This window comes from Palaemon carinicauda, chromosome 40, assembly GCF_036898095.1.
Source record: "Palaemon carinicauda isolate YSFRI2023 chromosome 40, ASM3689809v2, whole genome shotgun sequence".
Classification (NCBI taxonomy): Eukaryota; Metazoa; Arthropoda; class Malacostraca; order Decapoda; family Palaemonidae; genus Palaemon; species Palaemon carinicauda.
Window position 1 is genome coordinate 39,479,315 of NC_090764.1, and position 22,500 is coordinate 39,501,814.

General features: G+C 33.9%; 1 protein-coding gene across 1 annotated transcript in view; it reads right to left on the reverse strand.

Annotated features, from left to right (window-relative positions):
- Window positions 1-21,842, reverse strand: part of LOC137632020 (peroxisomal sarcosine oxidase-like) — a 44,463-nt gene extending 22,621 nt beyond the window's left edge. The window contains exons 1-3 of the mRNA XM_068363996.1: window positions 21,729-21,842; window positions 13,723-13,823; window positions 7,814-7,965 (exon numbers count right to left, since the gene is read on the reverse strand). Of these exons, the coding sequence (XP_068220097.1) occupies window positions 7,814-7,965; window positions 13,723-13,823; window positions 21,729-21,738 (263 nt within the window). The 5' untranslated portion in view covers window positions 21,739-21,842. The remainder of the gene's footprint in view (window positions 1-7,813; window positions 7,966-13,722; window positions 13,824-21,728) is intronic.
- Window positions 21,843-22,500: the final 658 nt, after the last annotated feature.

Genomic DNA, 22,500 nt, shown 5'->3' on the forward strand with positions numbered 1-22,500 from the left:
AACCACATAACTTAGACTATCTATCTGCATCATTTGCCTCTTGTGATTAATTTCAGGGGCTGGATTCTTAGGACTTTATGAAATTATAAGGTCAGCATAAAGATGCTGGTATTGTAAGGATTAAGAATGTATTCATGTTATACATAATTTACAAGATCGTGAATAATTACAAAAATGTAATTTCAACTTATCCTACTAGAGTAGGATGGTTTTGGTGTGAAAACAATTGCACATTTAGTAACATATATATAAAATGGAATGGCTATGTGTGTAGACATGAAACTTGTAACTTAAAGAGCTCTTGGAAGAACTTCTGTGTTGGAGTCTATATCATGGTCTGCCACTGAATTACTGATCTTTCTCATTTGATAGTTGAATTATTCTGAGAAACTACGACTATAAAGACCTAAATTTCAAAGACCAGGGCTCATTTTTCAAGATTTTATTTCAGAAAGAATGTAAGAAAAAGAGAAAATAGATGAAGACGGAAAAACTAATGATTGGAGCCAAATTTAAATGTACTCAAAGTTAAAATGTCAGTATTAGAGATAGAATACTTAAAAAGGGTAAAAATATTTAGTTGTACTAGGAGAAAGAAATAGCTTAAACAAGCACTTGCATACACTGAGTAGAATATCATATTTCCCGTTTAAAGAAACATGAGAGCGAAAATAAATCATGAATGTTTAGAAAGGATTCCAACAGAGTAGGGGTTACTTAATCTCTCTCTCTCTCTCTCTCTCTCTCTCTCTCTCTCTCTCTCTCTCTCTCTCTCTCTCTCTCTCTCTCTCTGCTAAAAATTGTTAAGGAATATTGTCATATTAATATGTCTAAATACATTTTGATTTGATACATTATGGTAACAATATTTTCATACCATTTACTCATTTTAGAGTGCGGTTTATGAAGTTACAAAAAATATATTTCGATTTTTATATATGTCGCGCAATAGGAGATTGGTGGTAGCTTGTTTTGTAGATATGTGCAGTTGCAATGCAAGACAACGCTTGATTATAAGCAAACGCTTAAGTGCAAGTGAGATTAAAATTACTGTCACCGCTGATCTTATGTTCCCTTGTGACCGTCGACCCATCGAGTTTTTCTAATTTGTTAATTTGATTCAGGACAATACTATTCATCTCACGTTTCTCTTCATATCTCTTATCCTCAGCAACGCTGGTTTGGTATTAATGTTTTTATTTATTGGTTGTGTGTTTGTATTTGTATTGTTGACGAAGTCAACTTTTTTTAGGTGCCATGAAAAGAATTTGGGAAAACAGAAACTGGATTTGGGTTGGGAAAAATAATATATTTACATTAGATCTTTTTATCTTTTTGTGATTTTACCCTTTCATTATACTATCTTTTTTTCCATGGTGGCGCTAAATGACGTTCTCAGTTCCCTTTTATGGTCATTATACCAAGTTAAATAAATGCAGTCCACTACTACTTTTTTCATCATGCCTTCTACAGGCATATCCCGCGTTGTCCTAGCCGGAGTATAAGCGGACAACCCCATCTCGGTTTACTTTTACTACTTTTGTCTATGATATAACAAACACAAACTATTCGTTTTATCGCTTCACTCTCTATTCTACCAATCTAGTTAGTTTTTCTTTGTCGTCAGCTTTTATAAATTTGTAAATGGGTTACTGCTTCAAAAGTTCGACAATATTTTTGAACCAAGCATTTTTTTTTCCATTGCATCTTAGGAAATCAATATATAGCCCCTCGCCATTTCCTTGACCCCAGCAGATGTTTAGAGACAATAACAACTGAGTCGACTTCAAGTCAACAATTGAACTTATTCCCTGGAACTTAACCACACTGCCAAAGCTCCCGCCATACAAGGAGAATTCTCCTTGCCGCCATCCAGACTTTCATTCACAGGGATGGTATATATATATATATATATATATATATATATATATATATATATATATATATATATATATATATATATATATATATATATATATATTTGTGTGTGTGTGTCTGTGTATGTGTATGTATGTATAATTGTATGTGTGTGTCTCCCCTTTATAATATAGAGCAAGTCTGGATATATATATATATATATATATATATATATATATATATATATATATATATATATTATGTATGTATATATAGATATATATTTATAAATTTATATATAGTATATATATATATAAATATATATATATAAATATATATATAAATATATATATAAATATATATATATATATATATATATATATATATATATATATATATTTCTTTTTTGAAACGCTCAGTGACATTGCTATACTGTACGTATAACAATTCTGTGTCTCCCCGTGCCTTAGGTGTGGGTAGATGGAGTAGTCATACCCTGGTGAGAGGTGGTAGGAACGGTATAGTCTGTACACGTCATGCACGTGCGTTCATATCTATCTAAATAATTAGGCATCATTTTTGACGGGTCGCGTACACGTGTACGTATGTATGTATGTATGTGTGTGTATATATATATATATATATATATATATATATATATATATATGTGTGTGTGTGTGTGTGTGTGTGTGTGTGTGTGTGTGTGTGTGTAATGTATCGTACGGTTGTGTATGCATACAGAGTTGAGCATCACTACTATGCGAAAGGCAAATTAAGTAGGAGCTTTTAAATCTGAAGTTTCTTCATGTTAACAAGCGAGATTCTTTTAATAGGGACTATAGTTCATTGCACCATTACGAATAATTACTGTTTATCAGCGGATCTCTCACAGAAACAGTGATGTTGTTGTTTAGCTATGAATAAAAACAAATATTCTCGCAACTGTTTTTACTCTTAATATTACTTTTTATAGGAAAATACCCGCACACTACTTATCTATCGGTCAGAGATTTCATTTGTCACTATTACATAGACATGAAGTATCACAGACATTTTGGTTTCTCATAACGAGATGAAAACCCTCTGGTAAACACGTGATCATTCCTTTCCAAATCTTAGAATCTCTGATAATGTTCTCTTCGTTTTATCAGTTCAATCGTGATATGGATCTGGATCCATACAAAGTTTCGTACACTCTTGTGCCCAGACACAGACAAGTGTGTGTATACACACACACCTTTATATGTATATATATATATATATATATATATATATATATATATATATATATATATATATATATATATATATAATGTGTGTGTAATTTCATGTATGTATGTATGTATGTGTACGTACAAGATTTCCTGATCAATTATTGACATATTACACATACAATTTTTTTTCTTTAAGAATCGTCATTAAAAAAAAAGAAGAAGAAGGAAGTCCAGGAAGAAAGCAAAGGAAATGGAACTACATATTTTGCCCCATTTCTTTTATAAGGCAAAATAGTTCATAGTTAAAATTGCCTTATTCAACGTGTGAGAAAAATTTGTAACTTTCGTAATATTGTTATAAGTTATCATAAAAAGATATCACTTCATAATATATAACGCTTATGACACTGCCCTACATAATTAATACCAGGATCTTGTGGCCCCTGACACTTTCCAGATATCTGTTGTATATATTCAGATCGCAGGAACAGATATAATTAGTCAGATGATGATTTCGTACATAGTTTTAACCCAATTCTATATATCCTCATCGCGAGATAATTAAAAAATACTTCTTCGTTACCGAGCTAACGCTGCCATTATGTTTTTTTTTTTTTTTAGCTGATAGGAAAGGTAGGGGAAAGAGAAGTGAGAAGAATTAAAGAAGAATTTAGAAAGTTAAGTATCAGTAAGAGTGATGTAAATTTTTATGGTCTTGAAGTTAATTTAATACAGTAATTGCTTATTTTTCTTTTACCTTTTGATTTCTAGTATTCTTGGCTACCGGCATAGTAGTAGTAGTAGTAGTAGTAGTAGTAGTAGTAGTAGGTTTTTTTTTTCCCTTTCTTGTGGAAAATTCTTGTGTACTTTGCAAAATGGGACGATTGGAGAGACCTTGGGGCTTTATTTTTCTTTGTAATGAGGTTCAGCTTACAATGTTCCTCATACGGCACACCCCAAGCAGGACTAGGTTTTTCTTAGCTCGCAGTTCCCCTAATTTCTACCTTTTACTGCAAACTTCATTCGTTCTCTTCTGTCTTTCTCTATTTCGCCATCGCTTCTCTAACTTTTTCTTGCTCTAATTTTCACTTCTTGTTTAGGAACTTCTTCTGACAACTGACGTGGAAGTAAACGATTGTGGCTGGGTGATTAGTTGTACTTTCTAAACTTTCATAATAATGGTCAATTAATTAGCATCTTCTTGGGGGTTTCCTTTTTGTGTGGGGTAATCTATATCAGGCAGAATTACTTAGGTGACAAATTGCCATATGAGCCATATTTTTTATGTTTAGTGATTTATTACTTGAAGAGTGTGAGTAAGAAAAGATAAAAGTGCCATAGCTTAATTCAGTCTTTTGGATCAATGAAAAATATCTCATAGACATACAGTGCAGGAGAAATTCATGTCCATTTCTTTTCATTAGCTTCCTAGTCACATCTCTTCAACGCTCCGTAGGGGTGATAATGCCATCGGTGCATCTCGTCAGATGGACTGTAGGGTCTCTGCAGCGTTCTGTATGCTCATAGCTACTGAACTTGCTGTATATCATTGTTTACTTTTCCTATGCCCCTGCTTCCTTTCTTCCCTCTAACTTTGACTTCACAGTGTAACTGCAGATTTCCCATCATGTGCATTTGGCTTCTGAATGGCCTCATATGTTCGAAAAGTCTACATGAAGGGGTATAGGCCTACTCTCATTGCTGCATAAGTACACATGAACACTTACATTGTACAAACACAGCCTTGCCTCATAAGTGAGACTCGAACTCGATCGCTTACAGATGGATCGCAATAGGTCCATGCCCGTTATAAACTACGGATTTTGTGATTTGGGTGCTTGATCGGTAATCGACTGTGATGGACCGCAGTGAGATCTTGCAGTTTGGATGGTATAAGGGCTTAGATTTTACGACCTTCTCCCGAAAATACTTGTTCAGGGCCAGAAGGACCCTACTTTTATAAAGGAGAGAGAGAGAGAGAGAGAGAGAGAGAGAGAGAGAGAGAGAGAGAGAGAGAGAGAGAGAGAGAGAAAGAGAGAAGAACATATAATGAGATTGTCAGACAATAGATGGACATTAAGAATAACAGAAAGGGTCACTAGAGATAGTAAAATAAGCAGGGGAAGAGAGAGATAACGATGGACTGACGAACTTAAAAAGTTTGTGGGTGTGGACTGGCATAGACAGACCATAAACAGACGCAAGTGGAAGGTCATGTCTGAGGCCTTTTTTCTGCTGTGGACATATATATATATATTCAGGTATATATATATATATATATATATATATATATATATATATATATATATATATATATAGTATATATATAAATAAATCTCTGGGAATGGAGAGGGAGCTTGCCTTACCTTGATTTTTAATTATGCTAATTTAGTAGAAGGCATTATATAATAGGAGGCTATTTGTGCAATACATGGATTTTAACTTTTTTAAAAGGTTTTACCAAAGCCTTGATTTACTTCGTATCATTTAGATTATCAGGATAAGTTGTTCAAGTTGTTTACTTGTTTTTTTCTATTGTGTCTCTTTTTTTATAATACTGAAAGGTACATCCTATATTCTTTTCATTTGATTTGATATTGAAAGACACACAGCTCACTTTGCATTTCCTGAGATTCCTTGAAGACGTTTGGTCCAATCGCCCACCGTTCAATCATCTCTTACAAACTAAGACTAAAATTAGAGCCATTTCCAAGTTTCAGTATCCAATGATAACCAAAAGGGCCAGATGGTTATTAAATGGATCCAGTGAGTATAAGCTATGCCATGCCTTAGTTTAACAGATTAATTAAAATTTTATATAAGAGGAGATATAAAATCAATGTGATACTTTGTCAATACATTTTACGGACTCTCGTCCCTGTTTTAGATTAAGAAGCAAGGGTCTCAGAATATACTGAAAAACTTTTCAATTTATGTAGAAGCCAGGGAAGATTTAAAGGTTTTTGAAAGCACTGATAATTTTACATCACGAGAACCGTAAACTGTTAAATTAGCTTGCCCTTCATTTGTAATTCAATGCATATCAATTATTTTTATGAGGAATTGTTGTATCAAATTACTAACACCTACGTATGTGAAGTTACGCACTTGCTTGAGTATTTATGTATATTTCTTCTTTTTGGGCAGTCTTTTATGTACTCAGTTCTGAATATCGGTGCTCATTTGGTATTTAATATTAGAAACAACTCTATTAAAATTTTCTATACCTCTTCATACCTTCAAGGCCAAAACTCTGAAGGATAGATTTGAGCTAACACTATATTATTATTTTATTTCATTCAATTTAGATGCATGAGCCATTTACTGATGGCCATTACCAGTGCTATATTAATTTGACGATGAAATTATAATCTAATGGCTGTTACATAATAAAATTTGATATTTAGAATAAAGAATTAAAATAAATTTTCCCAATACGATTAATTTGGATGATCCTGGCATGAAATAATTTCGTGAACCTTTGCAAGACTGATTCGCCTGGCTTTGGTGGGCTGCAACGGAATTTTCTCCGGCAAAAGGGGAGAACACAACTGAAGACACTTGCACATCCACAGTAGGCTGGCTGCTGCAGTGCGAAGCACATCAAGAGGATGGCTATATGCAGCTGGGGTTTCCTATAAAGGTGCGCATCACACTGCAGCAGCCTACTCTGCATGCTCGGATACCTTTAGATTATGTAATCTCTTACAATAGGAGATTTTTTTTTTTTTTTTTTTTTTTTTTTTTTTTTTTTTTTTTTTTTTTGCAGGCCACCTGAACCAAAAGGACAAGTCTTCAAAACCTTAATAGAATTTTTCCAGTCTGCCAGGTTTAATCAAATTCCTTATTTATTTCTGTAAACTGCACTTAAACTTTTTATTTCAAATATTTATTTTTTTTTTTACTGCAATATTCTTTGTATTGTTGTATCCATGTAAAACTACTATAGCCCTGATGAAGGTCCTGAGTGAATGCCTGAAACAGCTGTCGTCACTGAATGAAATAAAACAACATAGTGATGATTTTAATTTGTTCCTTGGAATGTTAACTTTTGCAATAAGAACAATATGAAACTGAAATAACCTTGCTTTAAAATTGTAGACACCTCGCATACAGAAAGATGGCACAGGAAAGAAACATTTGGCATGAATTCATCGAGGCCCTAAGCATTCTGTGGGTGCCACCGGATTAAGATACGATAAGGTACACACACACACACACACACACACACACACACACACACATATATATATATATATATATATATATATATATTATATATACATATATATATATATATATATATGTGTGTGTGTGTGTGTGTGTGTGTGTATAAAGACCTTGTTTGCAGTTTGATATAGATTTGCAACCAGATCATGATAATGTATATAGCACTCACAATCGTATGCAGTGGATGAACAGTAATTGGCTGTTTTAATTTTTATTCCCAGTTACTCGTCAGTGCAATTATAACAATTAGAATACAGTGCATAAAAATGCATATAATTCATGTGCATCTTTTGTATGTAAGATTTTTACATGAATTTATGCGTAGGTTGATTACGGATGCTATATGTTTATCAGACAGCAAAAAGACATAGAGCTTACGCCAAAGAAAGTGGAAGATTCGCCTCAGAAAATAGATTATTAGAGTTAACATCTGAATATAATGATAAAGATAAAAAAAAATCCCGATTTTCATTATCAACATCAACTACAGATGCCCTGGAGAACTCACTGACCTGGCTCCCTTCGTGGTAGCTGCAGCTAGTAACTTCACCCACTTCTTGACACCGTGGCTGACTATGTCAGCCATGTATGGAGTACCGTAGTCGGAAAGTCCTGTAATGCGACTGTGGCCACTGCTGCTGCCTCGAGTGTGGGGCACAGGAAACTGTAATCATAAGAGTGACAAGCTTTAGGCTATAAATATCCTTTGCTATAGAAAAATGACAATATATGGTTGGACATCTCCTTGGCCTATGGGTAAACATAGACATTTTGAAAATGGAAAGAGAGATGATACGGTACCCAATATAGAGCTTCGTCTCTCTCTCTCTCTCTCTCTCTCTCTCTCTCTCTCTCTCTCTCTCTCTCTCTCTCTCTCTCTCTCTCTCTCATACTGTAAGAAAGTCACCTTTCCAAGTTATTTTCATAAGTACATTACTAACATTCCTCCCCAATGGACATTGCTCTTTCTCGTAGCCAAAAAGAAAAATAAATTGCCTTATTAAGAAACTCTTCAATTGCACAAAAAATAGGCTTATTGAGAAAATCTTTCAATATTTTCGTTGATCAATCTGCTCTGAAGGATTTTTTTTTTATTCTTTCATTCCACATTCTTTCGTGTAATGTTCTGTCTGGTCTTGAGCTACTGATTCTCATTAATTTGGTGGACGAAAACTTGCGGTCTATTAAATTTCGTATCCCTGTTCTTGATATTAATCCCTGGCATCGAGGCTCAATTAACTCTATTCATAATGCATAATATTTTTCATAATTCTGACCATCTTTTGCATTCAGATATTGCAAGATTGTATCATCCTGTACGTAATACTATAGTCAATTCTTTTTACTGAGGCAGATTTGCACCGACTCGCAAGGGTGCCCTTTTAGCTCGGAAAAGTTTCCTGATCGCTGATTGGTTAGGCAAGATAATTCTAACCAATCAGAGAGCAGGAAACTTTTCCGAGCTAAAAGGGCACCGCTCTGAGTCGGTGCAAATCCGCCTCATTAAAAATAATTGAGTATAGGTATTCCGTAAATTCTAACAGTTTTGCATTCTCCATCTCAAGGCTCAACCCTACACTATTTTAGACAGAGCCATTTTAATGTTGTTACTAATCTCAAGGTATTTTATATTCGTTATTCATTACTGCTCATATGGTTTATGTATTTCCTTATTCCCTGTTCTCTTTGGGTTATTTTTCTTTGTTAGTGGCCTAGGGCTTATAATAATAATAATAATAATAATAATAATAATAATAATAATAAATTTGGAGGAATGTTATAATTGATTTATTCAATCATAACACTGCTTAATAAGATAAGAAATGTTCTATTGTAGCGAATACGTTATCTTTTTCTAATATGTCACTGTAGTGTTCTCACCGCTAAGCATGTTTTGTTGCGAAAAAATATTAAACAAAAGATATTTAGTCCTTGTGAATTGAGTGTGTAGACCTAACATAAAATGTATAGCAGATGTGTTTAAGTAAAGCGAGCTATATATTATGTGAATCAAGAAATCAAAGTAAAAGGGTAGTATTCTGGCACAGTTATATATATATATATATATATATATATATATATATATATATATATATATATATGTATGTATGTGTATATATATATATATATATATATATATGTATATGTATATGTATGTATGTATATATATATATGTATATGTATATGTATATATATATATATATATATATATATATATATATATATATATATATGTGTGTGTGTGTATATATATATATACATACATATATATATATATATATATATATATATATATATATATATATATATATATATATATATGCCTGTCCCTTCGGACGTAATACGGACTCTTGGTGAATTTGTCGTCTGTGGGACCATTCCAAAAAGAGAAATTTCAAAGTACATTTTGTGTAAGAGAAAGATGTAGGCGACTACTGTAGGCTAAGAGGGAATGTAGGTCTTCTTGTAGCAGGAAGACTGATGATATTTGATATTGCAAGTTTGGAAGACCGCTCTAGTTCAAGGGTCTAGTGGTTACAATGGACTGTAGCTGGCGAACAAGAAATGGAGAAATGAAGAAAGTACAAATGGAAGAGAAAGTTGGGAGGAAGACCTCAGATTTACTGACAAGATGACTTTATACAAGTGCTGGAATGGAAGTCTTAATGTTATGGATATCTGAAACTGCGTGCAAGATAGAACTGACTATAGTCCATTTCTTTTAGCGAGTCATATTTGCACCGACTCGCAGCGGTGCCCTTTTAGCTCGGAAAAGTTTCCTGATCGCTGATTGGTTGGACAAGATAATTCCAACCAATCAGCGACCAGGATACTTTTCCGAGCTAAAAGGGCACCGTTGCGAGTCGGTGCAAATATGACTCGCTAAGAGAAATGGACTATAGTGCAGCGTGTATAGTGGCTGACGCACTACTGATGAGATATATGCACAGATTTATGAAGTTGCCTGTTCTAAAGAAATTTTCTACACAGTGGATTTAGTCTTGATCTATAGGGTGAACTTGTCTTATTGTGTTTTGCAGCACTCATCTTATGAGGAAATTTTTGGTAGTCTAGATAGATTGATAGCTATTGTGGGTATGCGTGCGTTTGTGGGTATATACCGTATACATTTGCGTTTTGCAAGCATATTATATCGATTCCGACTTGGGTAAATTAATGAGAAAAAATGAAACACCTTGGAAATAAACTGATTTACATCTTAGGTACTGTAGCCATAAAAAGCCAATGATAATTGAAATAACTCAGATGCGTTTCACGTTTCTTGGTATATTAACGTTCCTCTATATAAAAAGAGAATAACATATCTTGGACAGGAAGGTTCTGTGCCCTTAATTAAGTCATCCATTTCGTAATGTTACGGGGGACACAAAACCATAGATGTTTGCTTTAATTGTTAGAGCACTGCATGATGATAGAATTCACAACTTCGTAGTGTTTTGAGTTTAAAGTTCGAAATGAGAATATTTAGTTTGTTTATATACTTAAGCCCTCAGCAAGACGTATCGAAAAAGAAAAAAAAAACATAGGTGTTTTTTTATATATTTCACTGATGTATACTGCTCTTCGTTGGGGTGGGGGAGGAATATCAACCACTTAATGTTATTAAAACGATGTTCGTCCTCTTCACGTCTTGATAAGTAAGTGCTGATAGTTAGGATTTTTTTTATAACATCCTCGGTTTCTGATAAGGCCTAGTGTTTTGTTAACCGTGGTAAGGTTTATTTCATGGTTAGCTATTTTTCACAGAATTCGTGCTTACTTGGAAGTAAGCTTTGCTGTTATTTCCTTCTAGGATTCAAATTAAACTTAAAAATCTAACAGTGTTAATGTTTCGCTGGATATTTAGATCGTTAATTGACTAAATATTTCAATTGCCAGAATCTATGAATCGGGATTTTTCAGTTTCTTATTTCAAAAGTAAATTATAAACATAAGTTTTTTTTTATCACAAATCACTGTTACTCTTACTTATTAACTTTTAGGTAGGCTTATATGTAATTCATAGAAATCTGTTTTTGACCTCCGCCAAGGTTATAAAATCTAGACGGTTTATTTATTTATTTGTCTGTGAGTGTCTGTCTATCTGCCCGTGGACAGGATTACGTCAAAACTACTCGACGGATTCTGACGAAATTTCCACCACAGATAGATCTTAGGCCATGGACGATTCCATTAAATTTTGACGATCCGGACACGGATCCGGATTCTAGATCCAGATTTACATTTTTCGCCATTTTAAAGATGACGTCAAAACAAATTGACGGATTTTCTTTCCAGCACAGATAGATCTTCGGCCATGGACGACTCCATTAACTTTTGGAGATGATCAGATACAAATCGAATGTCTTTCTTCTTGTGTCAACATCACCCTTTGGTGGAGGTCGGAAATCTCTTATTTCTCTTGTTTATCTATTTGATGGTTACATTAACAGCCTTGGATGAAAGCGAATAGAATTGTTTATTTCAATTTTTCTAGGAAAAAAATGGCCTATGCAACACAAAGGACGTCTGTCACTGTAACTAAGTCACATTGAATATCCATTGTTGGTTACCAACAATATTAGACAACCAATGAGGATGTAGATCTTGAGGGTCAGGCAGGAAATAGAGTTATTAACGGATTTGTTTTCAAGGTTTAACAAGGAATAGTGTCGTTTGAATGACAGAGATTCCATTATCACTAGGTTTTATCAGTTTTAACGATATGAAGAATAGATTTTTATATTTTTCATACATGAGATGTTTTATAGTAAGTCATTAGTTCAAGTTTGCATCACATTTAGATATTATTCCGTGACGACTTGCAGAATGTTATAAAACGTAGAAGTCTCCGTACCCCCAATAAAACATTCAAGTCCCCGTACCCCCAATAAAACGTTTAAGTCCCCGTACCCCCAATAAAACGTTTAAGTCCCCGTACCCCCAATAAAACGTTCAAGTCTCCGTACCCCCAATAAAACGTTTAAGTCCCCGTACCCCCAATAAAACGTTTAAGTCCCCGTACCCCCAATAAAACGTTTAAGTCTCCGTACCCCCAATAAAACGTTTAAGTCCCCGTACCCCCAATAAAACGTTTAAGTCCCCGTACCCCCAATAAAACGTCCCTGTAACCCCATTTCCTCAGTAAATACCGAATATTCATGAGCGTCTGCAATTTTTTAAATAATTTCAGGAATGAAATATTCAAGGGCCAAGTATCCGACCAGATAGCCGACAAATGCTAATCACAAGAAACTTAAAACCAGAACCGGTTCTTCAATAATCCTCATTGTTTGGTTCCCAGCAGACGGTCACGTGATATCTGTGGTCGCCTCTCCCCACGGAATTTTGATCAGAACTTGTACCGAGATGAGCCAACGGAAAACCCCTATTTCTAAAGTGCGATTTGTAATCATGTATGTTTGTGTTCTTCTTTAGGAAATCTGTATTTAATTTGTTCTCCTCATTTATTTATTTCCTTATTTCCTTTCGTCACTGGGCTATTTTTCCCTATTGGAGCTCTTGGGCTTATAGAATCTTGCTTTTCAAACTAGGGTTGTAGCTTGGCTAGTAATGATAATAATAATAATAATAATAATAATAATAATAATAATAATAATAATAATAATAATAATAATAATAATTTTCCAACTAGGGTTGTAGCTTGGCTAGTAATAATAATAATAATAATAATAATAATAATATGGCTAATAATAATCATAATAATAATAATAATAATACTTTACCAACTAGGGTTGTAGCTTGGCTAGTAATAATAATAATAATAATAATAATAATAATAATAATAATAACGAATGCTAAAACTAGTTTTAGTAATTCTGTTTGCGATTGCTTAGTTTTCAAATTTGATTTTTGCATTTAGAAAAAAAAAAATACAAGATAAAAATTGATATCGAGACCCGTATTATTTCGTGGTGTAGTGAATTAGGCTTCATTATTCAATAACGGGTTATGGAGTTGAGAGCCTCTCAAGATTTCGAAGGTCTCACGGAAACGTACATCGACTGACGCCATCAAGTGTTTACGTCATTCCATTTCTCCTTGCCATTCAAAGAAGAATACTGAAATTTCAACATAACACTTAAGAATTTTTCTGTGAAGCTCAACTTCCTTTAACACATGGAGAATAGAAGCGTTATCACCAATGTAAAGTTCAAATATCTCGAAGAATGGAAAGACTAGTAAAGTTAAGCTTATATTAAAAGTGTAATTTAAAAAATCATGGATAAAGAACATTGTATAAATAATCCAAAATTACCATAGTATTTGGGAATACCGTAAGGCGGGAACAAAAAGAAAAAAAAAAAAGGGGGGAGGGGAGTTATAAATATAGAGAGAAATTTTCATGTGACATTTCAAGGTCAGAAAATCATCCCCCTTGAAATAAAATGTACCGTACCTGTTCGAGTAGCACTGTTGATTTGCCTGCGTCGGCCAAACTGTAAGCAGCGCAGCTCCCCATCACACCACCGCCCACCACACACACGTCAAATTCCTCCACTGGGGACAAAGAGATAAGTAAAACAACTGAATAGATAGAACAGGCAAAGCTTCTAAATTGCTTCGAGGAATACAAGGGACCCTAAATGTGTTTAGGCAGTTGATCCATTCTCAGAATCCTTCATTGTCGGTCTACTCCCTCAAGCATTTTAAAAAAGATATGTCTCAATAATATCTATAATACCCATTCTTTAATTAGAATATAAATTCTATTGTTGTTATCCTACATTAATGTTTATCGCTTATATTAATTTCATGGGATAGGACAGAATACTCCCAGTTGGTGCCACAGCCCAGTTTTAAAATAAATTCAGAATGAATTTTTTTTTTTTTCAAATTTTACATGACAACAGTTATAGTGATTAATATCGTGTTTATTGGGTATTTATGATATGAAGAATCAGTTTGATTTAAAATGGTCGTTAATTCATCACCTAGCAAAGTGGGTGTTTCAATAATCCAATATCCTTCTGCTCTTGCAGATGATTTTTATAATGATATCATTATCATTGTGTTACTTAATAGTATATGGCATTTAAAAATAAATAATTCTTATATATATATATATATATATATATATATATATATATATATATATATATATATATATAAATTTATATAGTATATGTATATCAAAATTTATATTAGAAGTTGAATTTTACTAATTGTTTTTATATTTTTAATTCTTATGTGAATGACAGCTTGTGACCCGTAAAGTACATAAGCCTCCAGGCATTTGTTGACCTCGTATATTATTTCACGGACCCCTTGGGTTCTATATCAGCTACTTGAGATAACACTTATTTGCAGTTCTCAAGTACAATAAGAAAATTCACACACACACACACACACACACACACACACACACACATATATATATATATATATATATATATATATATATATATATATATATATATATATATATATATGTATATATATATTTATCCCTACACATGAATTTCTACCTCACATTTTGATAGAACCTAGTCTTTTCAGTTGAAAGGCAAGGTAGCTGTCAGTCATGCCACCAGATGTCTTGAATGAGTCGGAACCTAAGTCCTCACTACATTTCAGGATTTATCTGGTGAGACCACTGCCTTGCATACCAGCGAGTTACACCCGACTTCCTCACCAACCAGGTGACCCAACTGATTGCATATAATTAGAATTATTAATGACGAGTCAATGCATAATTTAAGTTGAAATATCATGCTCATTAGAAATAAATTTCTATCTCACTTTGATATTAAACCTTAGTCTTTTAAATTGCAAGGCAAGATAGCTATCTGCCATGTCACCAGAAATGCTGGTAGAAGCCGGAATTTGATTTTAATATGCATTTCATGACTTACTTGGTGAGACTACTTTAAAGTCTATACCAGACTCAAATGAAAGCCACTTTGGCTTCGATTTTTTCCGGACCAATGGTGACATGATTCATGCCTACCTTGCTTCGCATTTAGAAAGGCTAGGGTTTGAACCCAATGTGAGGTAGATATTTATAACTGTAGAATACGAAACAGTGTTTATTTTCATATATATATATATATATATATATATATATATATACTGTATATATATATATATGCATCATATAAGGCTGACATGAAAGCAGATGAGGCTGACTAAACCATGAATTGAGGTAGTAGCTAAGGTGTAGGAATTGTTCGTAGAATTATTAATGAAATCTCTATGGGGACTTAGAAGAACCAGCATAATTCCATAAAAAAATAGATGGATCTGTTATAACAACAGAAGATGAAGAAAGGTAACGTTGGATGGAACACTTTAGTGAGGTCAAGAATAGGAGATATGAAGGGAATGACCAAAAAAGGAGACCTGACTGATTGCAATAATTACAGTGTCATAACACTTACGTCAGTTGTTATGAAAATATATAGTGTGCTTATTTTAAAGAAACTAGACAGAAAGATTGATGAAAAGCTGAGAGATGAGCAAGCAGTATTTAGAAAAGGTAGAAGTTTTACGGACCAAATTTTCCTTTTAAGGCATGTTTTACAGCAATGTGCAGAGTATAGAAATCCAATTTTATGACATCTGTGAACTGTGCAAAAACCTTTGATAGTGTGCACCGGCCAATTTTGTGTAGCGTCTTACGTTATTATGGAGTTCCTCTTAAATATGTAAATTTGATTAAGTTTGTTCATGAGCATAGCAAGTGCATAGTTAATGTTAGCAAAGTCCTATCAAATGAATTTCCAGTGAGTACTCCAAGGGAATGTATTGTCAGCTATGTTGCTTATCTTCCTCATGAATTTTGTAATGCATAGAACAGTTGGATATGGCGGAGAAGGATTGGATTGGTAACAGGAAATTATCTAACATAGAGTATAATGATGATGCTGTTCTTATTAGCAGGACACCACAGGATTTGCAACGCATGCTTAGCAGAATGCATGAAATATCACATGTGGTTGGGCTCAAGATAAATGAAAGAAAGACAGAGAGGATGAGAACAGAATATGCAATGGGAGATTAAATATCATGGGAAGGTGAAAGTATTAATGATGTAGAATCATTTGAATATTTAGGAACTATAATCTCTAATACCTTATCTTTAGAATTGGATTTTAATGAAAGACTGCTATGGAAATCAAATCGCCTGAAATTACATATAAAACTCCGGCTATATATTTGTTTATCGAGATCGGTTTTATTGCATGGACATGAATCGTGGTATGACAGTTAAATAATATCCAACAGATTCTGTTGATTTGAGAACAAAGCCCTCAGAAGAATATTGGGAGTTAAATGGAAGGACAAGATCAGAAATAAAATTACAAGAGAGTTTACTTGAGTGCCATACTGTAAGTGGTTCGTGCATGCTCTTTGCATTCCCCAAGAGAGATTAGTTCACCAAAATTTTAACTAGGCTCCATAAGGCATTAGAAAAGTTGGAAGACCCAAGCCTACATGGTTGAGGACTATGAAGCGCGAAGAAGGAGATGGTGAATGGAGTAATGATTTGAAAGCTCAAGATAGAGCCGACTAGCGAAATCTAACCGAGGCCCTTTGCGTCAATAGGCGTAGGAGGAGGTGATGATGATGTGTCTATCAGCGAAAATTGATTTGAGTGATTTTCGTATGGCCAGAAGTGGGTCTAGTGGCAGTCGCGTTGTCTGCATCGCTCACACGATATGCCAGCCAAGGTCTATAGATTATACATTGATGCCAGCATGAGGCTCTAGTGTTCCCTTTCGAATCGGTCGTAGTGCATCTTGACCGAAAGAACTGCAAGACAAAAAATTTTCGATGGTAAGGAATTGTATCTCTCAATGGCTACTTATCTTATCTTGTGGTCGACAGTATTTTTCTTATCAATGAGATACACACATTCTCTCTCTCTCTCTCTCTCTCTCTCTCTCTCTCTCTCTCTCTCTCTCTCTCTCTCTCTCTTTGCACACACATACGCAAATGTGTATACATTCACATAGATACAGACCATATTTATATATATATATATATATATATATATATATATATATATATATATATATACATACATACATACATATATATATATATATATATTATATATATATATATTATATATATATATATATATATATATATATATATTATATATATATATATTATATATATATATATATATTTATATATATATACATATATATATGGTCTGTATCTATGTGTATGCATACACATTTGCGTATATATATATATATATATATATATATATATATATATATATATATATATATATATATATATATATATATATATATATATATATAATTTTGAGTTCAATGATTTGAAACCTTTTTATATTTGTTCTAAAAAGTAGATCATCTCAACCAAATTGTATCTTCATGAATTGCGAGAAGAATCCAGTTACAGCGTATGATAACTTAACTATTGTATACAACGTGCTTGCATGATGACTCGCAGATCGAACATTCGGGTCAGTACATATTATTATTTTTTAAGACTCTGGGCGTTCATAAAGATAGTTAAGTGTTGCGTGTGCCCTTGAATTTATGATGTTCAACGGTTACATGAAAGAAATCCGTGGCATGTAGGGATGCCTGTGCATATAAATGTAGCCCTGGGATGGCACGTAGTTTTTTCCTTGTTTGTGGGTATGTTCATTTGTTGGTTAATTCAATATATTTATGCTCTATACTATATCTAATCTTTTTTGTCATTTCATATACGGCCATGTAATTTATTGGAGGTCTATTAGTACTAGAGTGTGTTCATGATGATGGTCATTATAATAATAAAAGATACTTATATTTTACTTATTACTTTAATCACAACTATTTTAAATTTTTGTCTCCTCCGGTTTATAATTAAACAATTGGTTTTATTTTTACTGGTGTTTGTTCATTAGTTTTATACTTGTTATTTATTTAGAAACCCTCGTACTCATAATCTCTTTATTTGAGGATTTATTTGCTGGTCGTTGTTCTAACATAGTAGGTTAACCAGGGTCCCAGCCACCCGTTGAGATACTACTGTTAGTGAGCTATTAGATCCTTTTGACTGGTCAGACAGTACTACATTGGATCCCTCTATCTGGTTACGGCTCATTTTATCCTTTGCCCATACATACACCGAATAGTCTGTCCTATTTTTTCCACAGTCTCCTCTGTCCTCATACACCTGACAACACTGAGATTACTGAACAATTCTTCTTCGCTTAAGGGGTTAACTACTGCAATGATATTGTTCAGAAGGTACTTTCCTCTTGGTAAGGGTAGAAAGGACTCTTTAGCTACGGTACGCAATTTTCTAGGACACTCCAAAATCAAACCATTGTTCTCTAGTCTTTAGTAATGCCATAGCCTCTGTACCATGGTCTTCCACTGCCTTGGGTTAGAGTTCTCTTGCTTGAGGGTACACTCGGGCACACTATTATATCTTCCTCTTGTTTTGTTGAAGTTTTTATAGTTTATATAGGAAATATTTATTTCAGTCTTGTTACTGTTCTTAAAATATTTTATTTTTCTTTGTTTCCTTTCCTCATTGGGCTATTTTCCCTGTTGGAGCCCCTGGGTTTATAGCATCCTGCTTTTCCAACTAGGGTTGTAGCCCAGTTCTTTTGCTTGAGGGTACACTCGGGCACACTTCTATCTTTTTTCTCTTCCTCTTTTTTAAATTTTCATAGTTTATATATGTAAGATCTAGTTTAATGCTTTTGCTGTTCGTAAAATATTTTATTTTGATTGTTCATTATTTCTCTTGTAGTTTATTTATTTCCTTGTTTCATTTCCTCAATGGATTATAGCATCCTGCTTTTTCAACTATCGGTGTAACTTAGCTTATAATAATAATAATAATAATAATAATAATAATAATAATAATAATAATAATAATAATAATAGTGGTAAAAATTAGTTCTAATACCCTCCAGGGGTGGGGGGCCGAGTCGGGCTCTGAAAAATGTGGGTTCAATTTTTTTTTTCATACATACTTTATCGTCAAGTGGGTTGGTTTATTGACAAAAATTGCAAGACAACTTAGAAAAAACATTTTGTACTCAATTGTAGATTCCATCTGAGCTATCATTAATTTTCACTTTTTTTGTTTAGAAGATAACACAACAATGACATCCACACGAAGAAAATGCTATTTTCTTCACCATTCTCTTTTCTGTGTACCTGAAGTATCTATCTGTTTGTTTATCATTGGTATGAGAGTTTATTAATTCATGTCTATTCCCTGTTGAAAACAAGTTAGAAAGCATAGTTCATTCTCCTCTTAGTGAACTAATCTTTGTCACTTAAGCCAGGTTGACACTTACGCCCTTTTTAGTTGCGACGTGTTGCGACGTGGGGTCGTGCCACCTCGCTAAACACCTCGCGGCAGCTCGTGACAACTCGTGACAAGGCCTTGCAAGAAAATTGTAAAATGTCACGACGTCGCCAGGGTGAGGACAACCGTGAGTCACCATCACAAAATTTTATTTGGAAACGAAAGCACCACATTTATATACTTATTTTACTTTTTGAGCCACGATGTGCTGTTTCGTGCTAAAAAGGAATTTACTTTCGGCATTCAGGGAAGGGATGATAGACCTTGCATCTTTATTTGTTGTACCAAAATGCGTATGTCAGTAAGGTTCATATCCTGGAAGCCATCTTTGTGCGAGTGTGTGTGTGTGTGTGTGCTGAGCTATTTTTCCTTTTGGGAAGTGGAATGTCAATGATGCATCAAACTGGATGAAAAATTGTGGCAGATATTGAAATACATGGTTGCTCTAATATATTAATATATATATATATATATATATATATATATATATATATATATATATGTGTGTGTGTGTGTGTGTGTGTGTGTGTGTGTGTGTGTGTGTGTGTATAGAGAGATAGATAGATAGATAGATGTGTGTGTGTGTAGGGAGAGAGAGAGAGAGAGAGAGAGCTGTAGTGCTTTAGTAGTTGAAATGTGATTATGATTTTATATAAGTTGGTTGAGATTTTTAATACGAGTGAAAAAAAAAATGTCACATTATGACACACGGGACTTTAAGAAGTGCTGGGAAGATTGTGTGAAAAAAGTTCTTGAACCGAAGCTACGTTTTTATCCTGAAATTTCCATGTGCAGTAGAATTGATTTCTACTAGACATATGAAGTATTTTTTCGTAGACTGAGGGAGTCTTTTTGCACACGCCCTTATCTGGCCCTTTGTCTTAAAAAGGAATATTGACATTTTGCACATGAATGGATGTGGTAGTTGTCGTTGCCTTAACTTTTATGGTTTGGACTAAGATAAAGAGATTGCCTGTCGTATTGGGTTTTGCATGTTAAAAAGAATTATCACTGACTCAGAGAGAGAGAGAGAGAGAGAGAGAGAGAGAGAGAGAGAGAGAGAGAGAGAGAGAGAGAGAGAGAGAGAGAGAGAGAGAGAGAAAATCTCATACCATTTGCAACGCATCGGCATGCGCTATGCAAATTGTCTCATTTGGCGTATGCAATATTTGCTCTTTTATTTCTCAATCTAACTCCCCACCCCCACTTAAAAAAGGGGAGACCTGACGCAACAATTCCTTTTGCCCTTGCGGGTTACTTAAGTTCAGAGGTTGAAGCGAGGCCTCTTATACATACCCAGGGCCTTCCTTGCCGGTTTAATCTAAAACCAACCACTGTCCTTTTAGCATTAACTTTGATTTCTTTTGAAACTTTTGCAAACTTCAGTTTCTGTGTAGATGTAGTCAACTCACTGCTATAGAATTTAAAGCATAATCATGTCTAATATAACAAATAGGGATAAAGTCACAATTAGTTAGGAACCTAACGTTTGGCTTATGTTTTCGGATGCACACTTTTAATTAAGATTATCTAATGTAGACAAAAAGATTTCCATAGGTGTCTGTCTTGGTGTTCGTAAGGTTCTTGAAACGCGTCTTGATTTCTTATTGGATCAACTACAAACAATCTGTCGAGTCCTGTGAATCATTTTCCTACCAACAGAAACAATCCTCTGATGTGATTAAATGTGGAATCCTCTATCTTTGAACGTAATTTTTGGGCAGATTTGCAGCACTGGAGTTCACACGAAGTCCTCATTTAATTTGGGCATTGATTTAATTATGACAAAGTGACTTGTCATTAACGCGATTTTTACGTCTTTAAAAATTCACCATTTTCGACGATTGCGGGACTGTGTGACATTAAGGGTTCGCCGTGCGTAATGTTGTCACTTAGTATGTCACTGCTATACAGCAACAAATTAACATCTTCACTTAACTATTTCGGAGAAATCTTGCTAGGGAGATATGTAAACAAATTGATTGGCATGATGCATAATTTTCTTTAATTTCCACTCACTGCTGTAGAATGCATCGTGGCTAAATATATTGATAATAAACTTGATAAACCAAACTTTCTTTAATAGACTGTGCTATATCATACCACTATCCATGGCGAGCAGCTCGGATAATTCTGAAGATGCCGACGGGACACAAAAACGAAAACTACAATGCGAGAACTCTCGGACCCTGTCCGACTCCCACTGTGTCTTGTTGCTTTGGTAGCCTACATTGATGACAGAACGACATTTCTGTGTTATTTCTTGGTTTGTTTTTTATCTAACGTGTTTATATGATCATCATAGCATATAAAAAGTATTTATATCAATCAGATATGTGATTAATGTTACCCATAGCCCTCATTTACTCTTTTTTTATATGTTCAATCATATTTCAAAGCTGGCAACTGTAGGAGAGTGTCCCGTTCAACCAATTTTCTTAGAATATTTCGTAACTTTTCAAAGGTTTCCGCTCAACCAAAGCGTTAGGGAAGCCTTTTAATGGCAGTTCGTTGAATGATACATTATTAAGTCATTTTTTTCTGTCTATTCATTATACAAAGTAGGTAATTTATGATCGATGGTATTGAGAGAAATAAAAGTTCACCAAGAGTGCAACAATGATAGGTCTTGTGATCCTGTAATTGCGTTTGTGTGTACAACAACAACAACAACAACAACAACAACAACAACAACAATAATAATAATAATAATAATAATAATAATAATAATAATAGTAAATTCTTGTTAGATCTGGGATATTCGTACAATAAGACATGTATAAGTCTTATTGAAAAGAGAAATTTTCAATGTATTTAAGTTCAGAGTAAATGAGAGAATAGTTATTGCATTTAATGGTGAAAATATGGTTGTGTA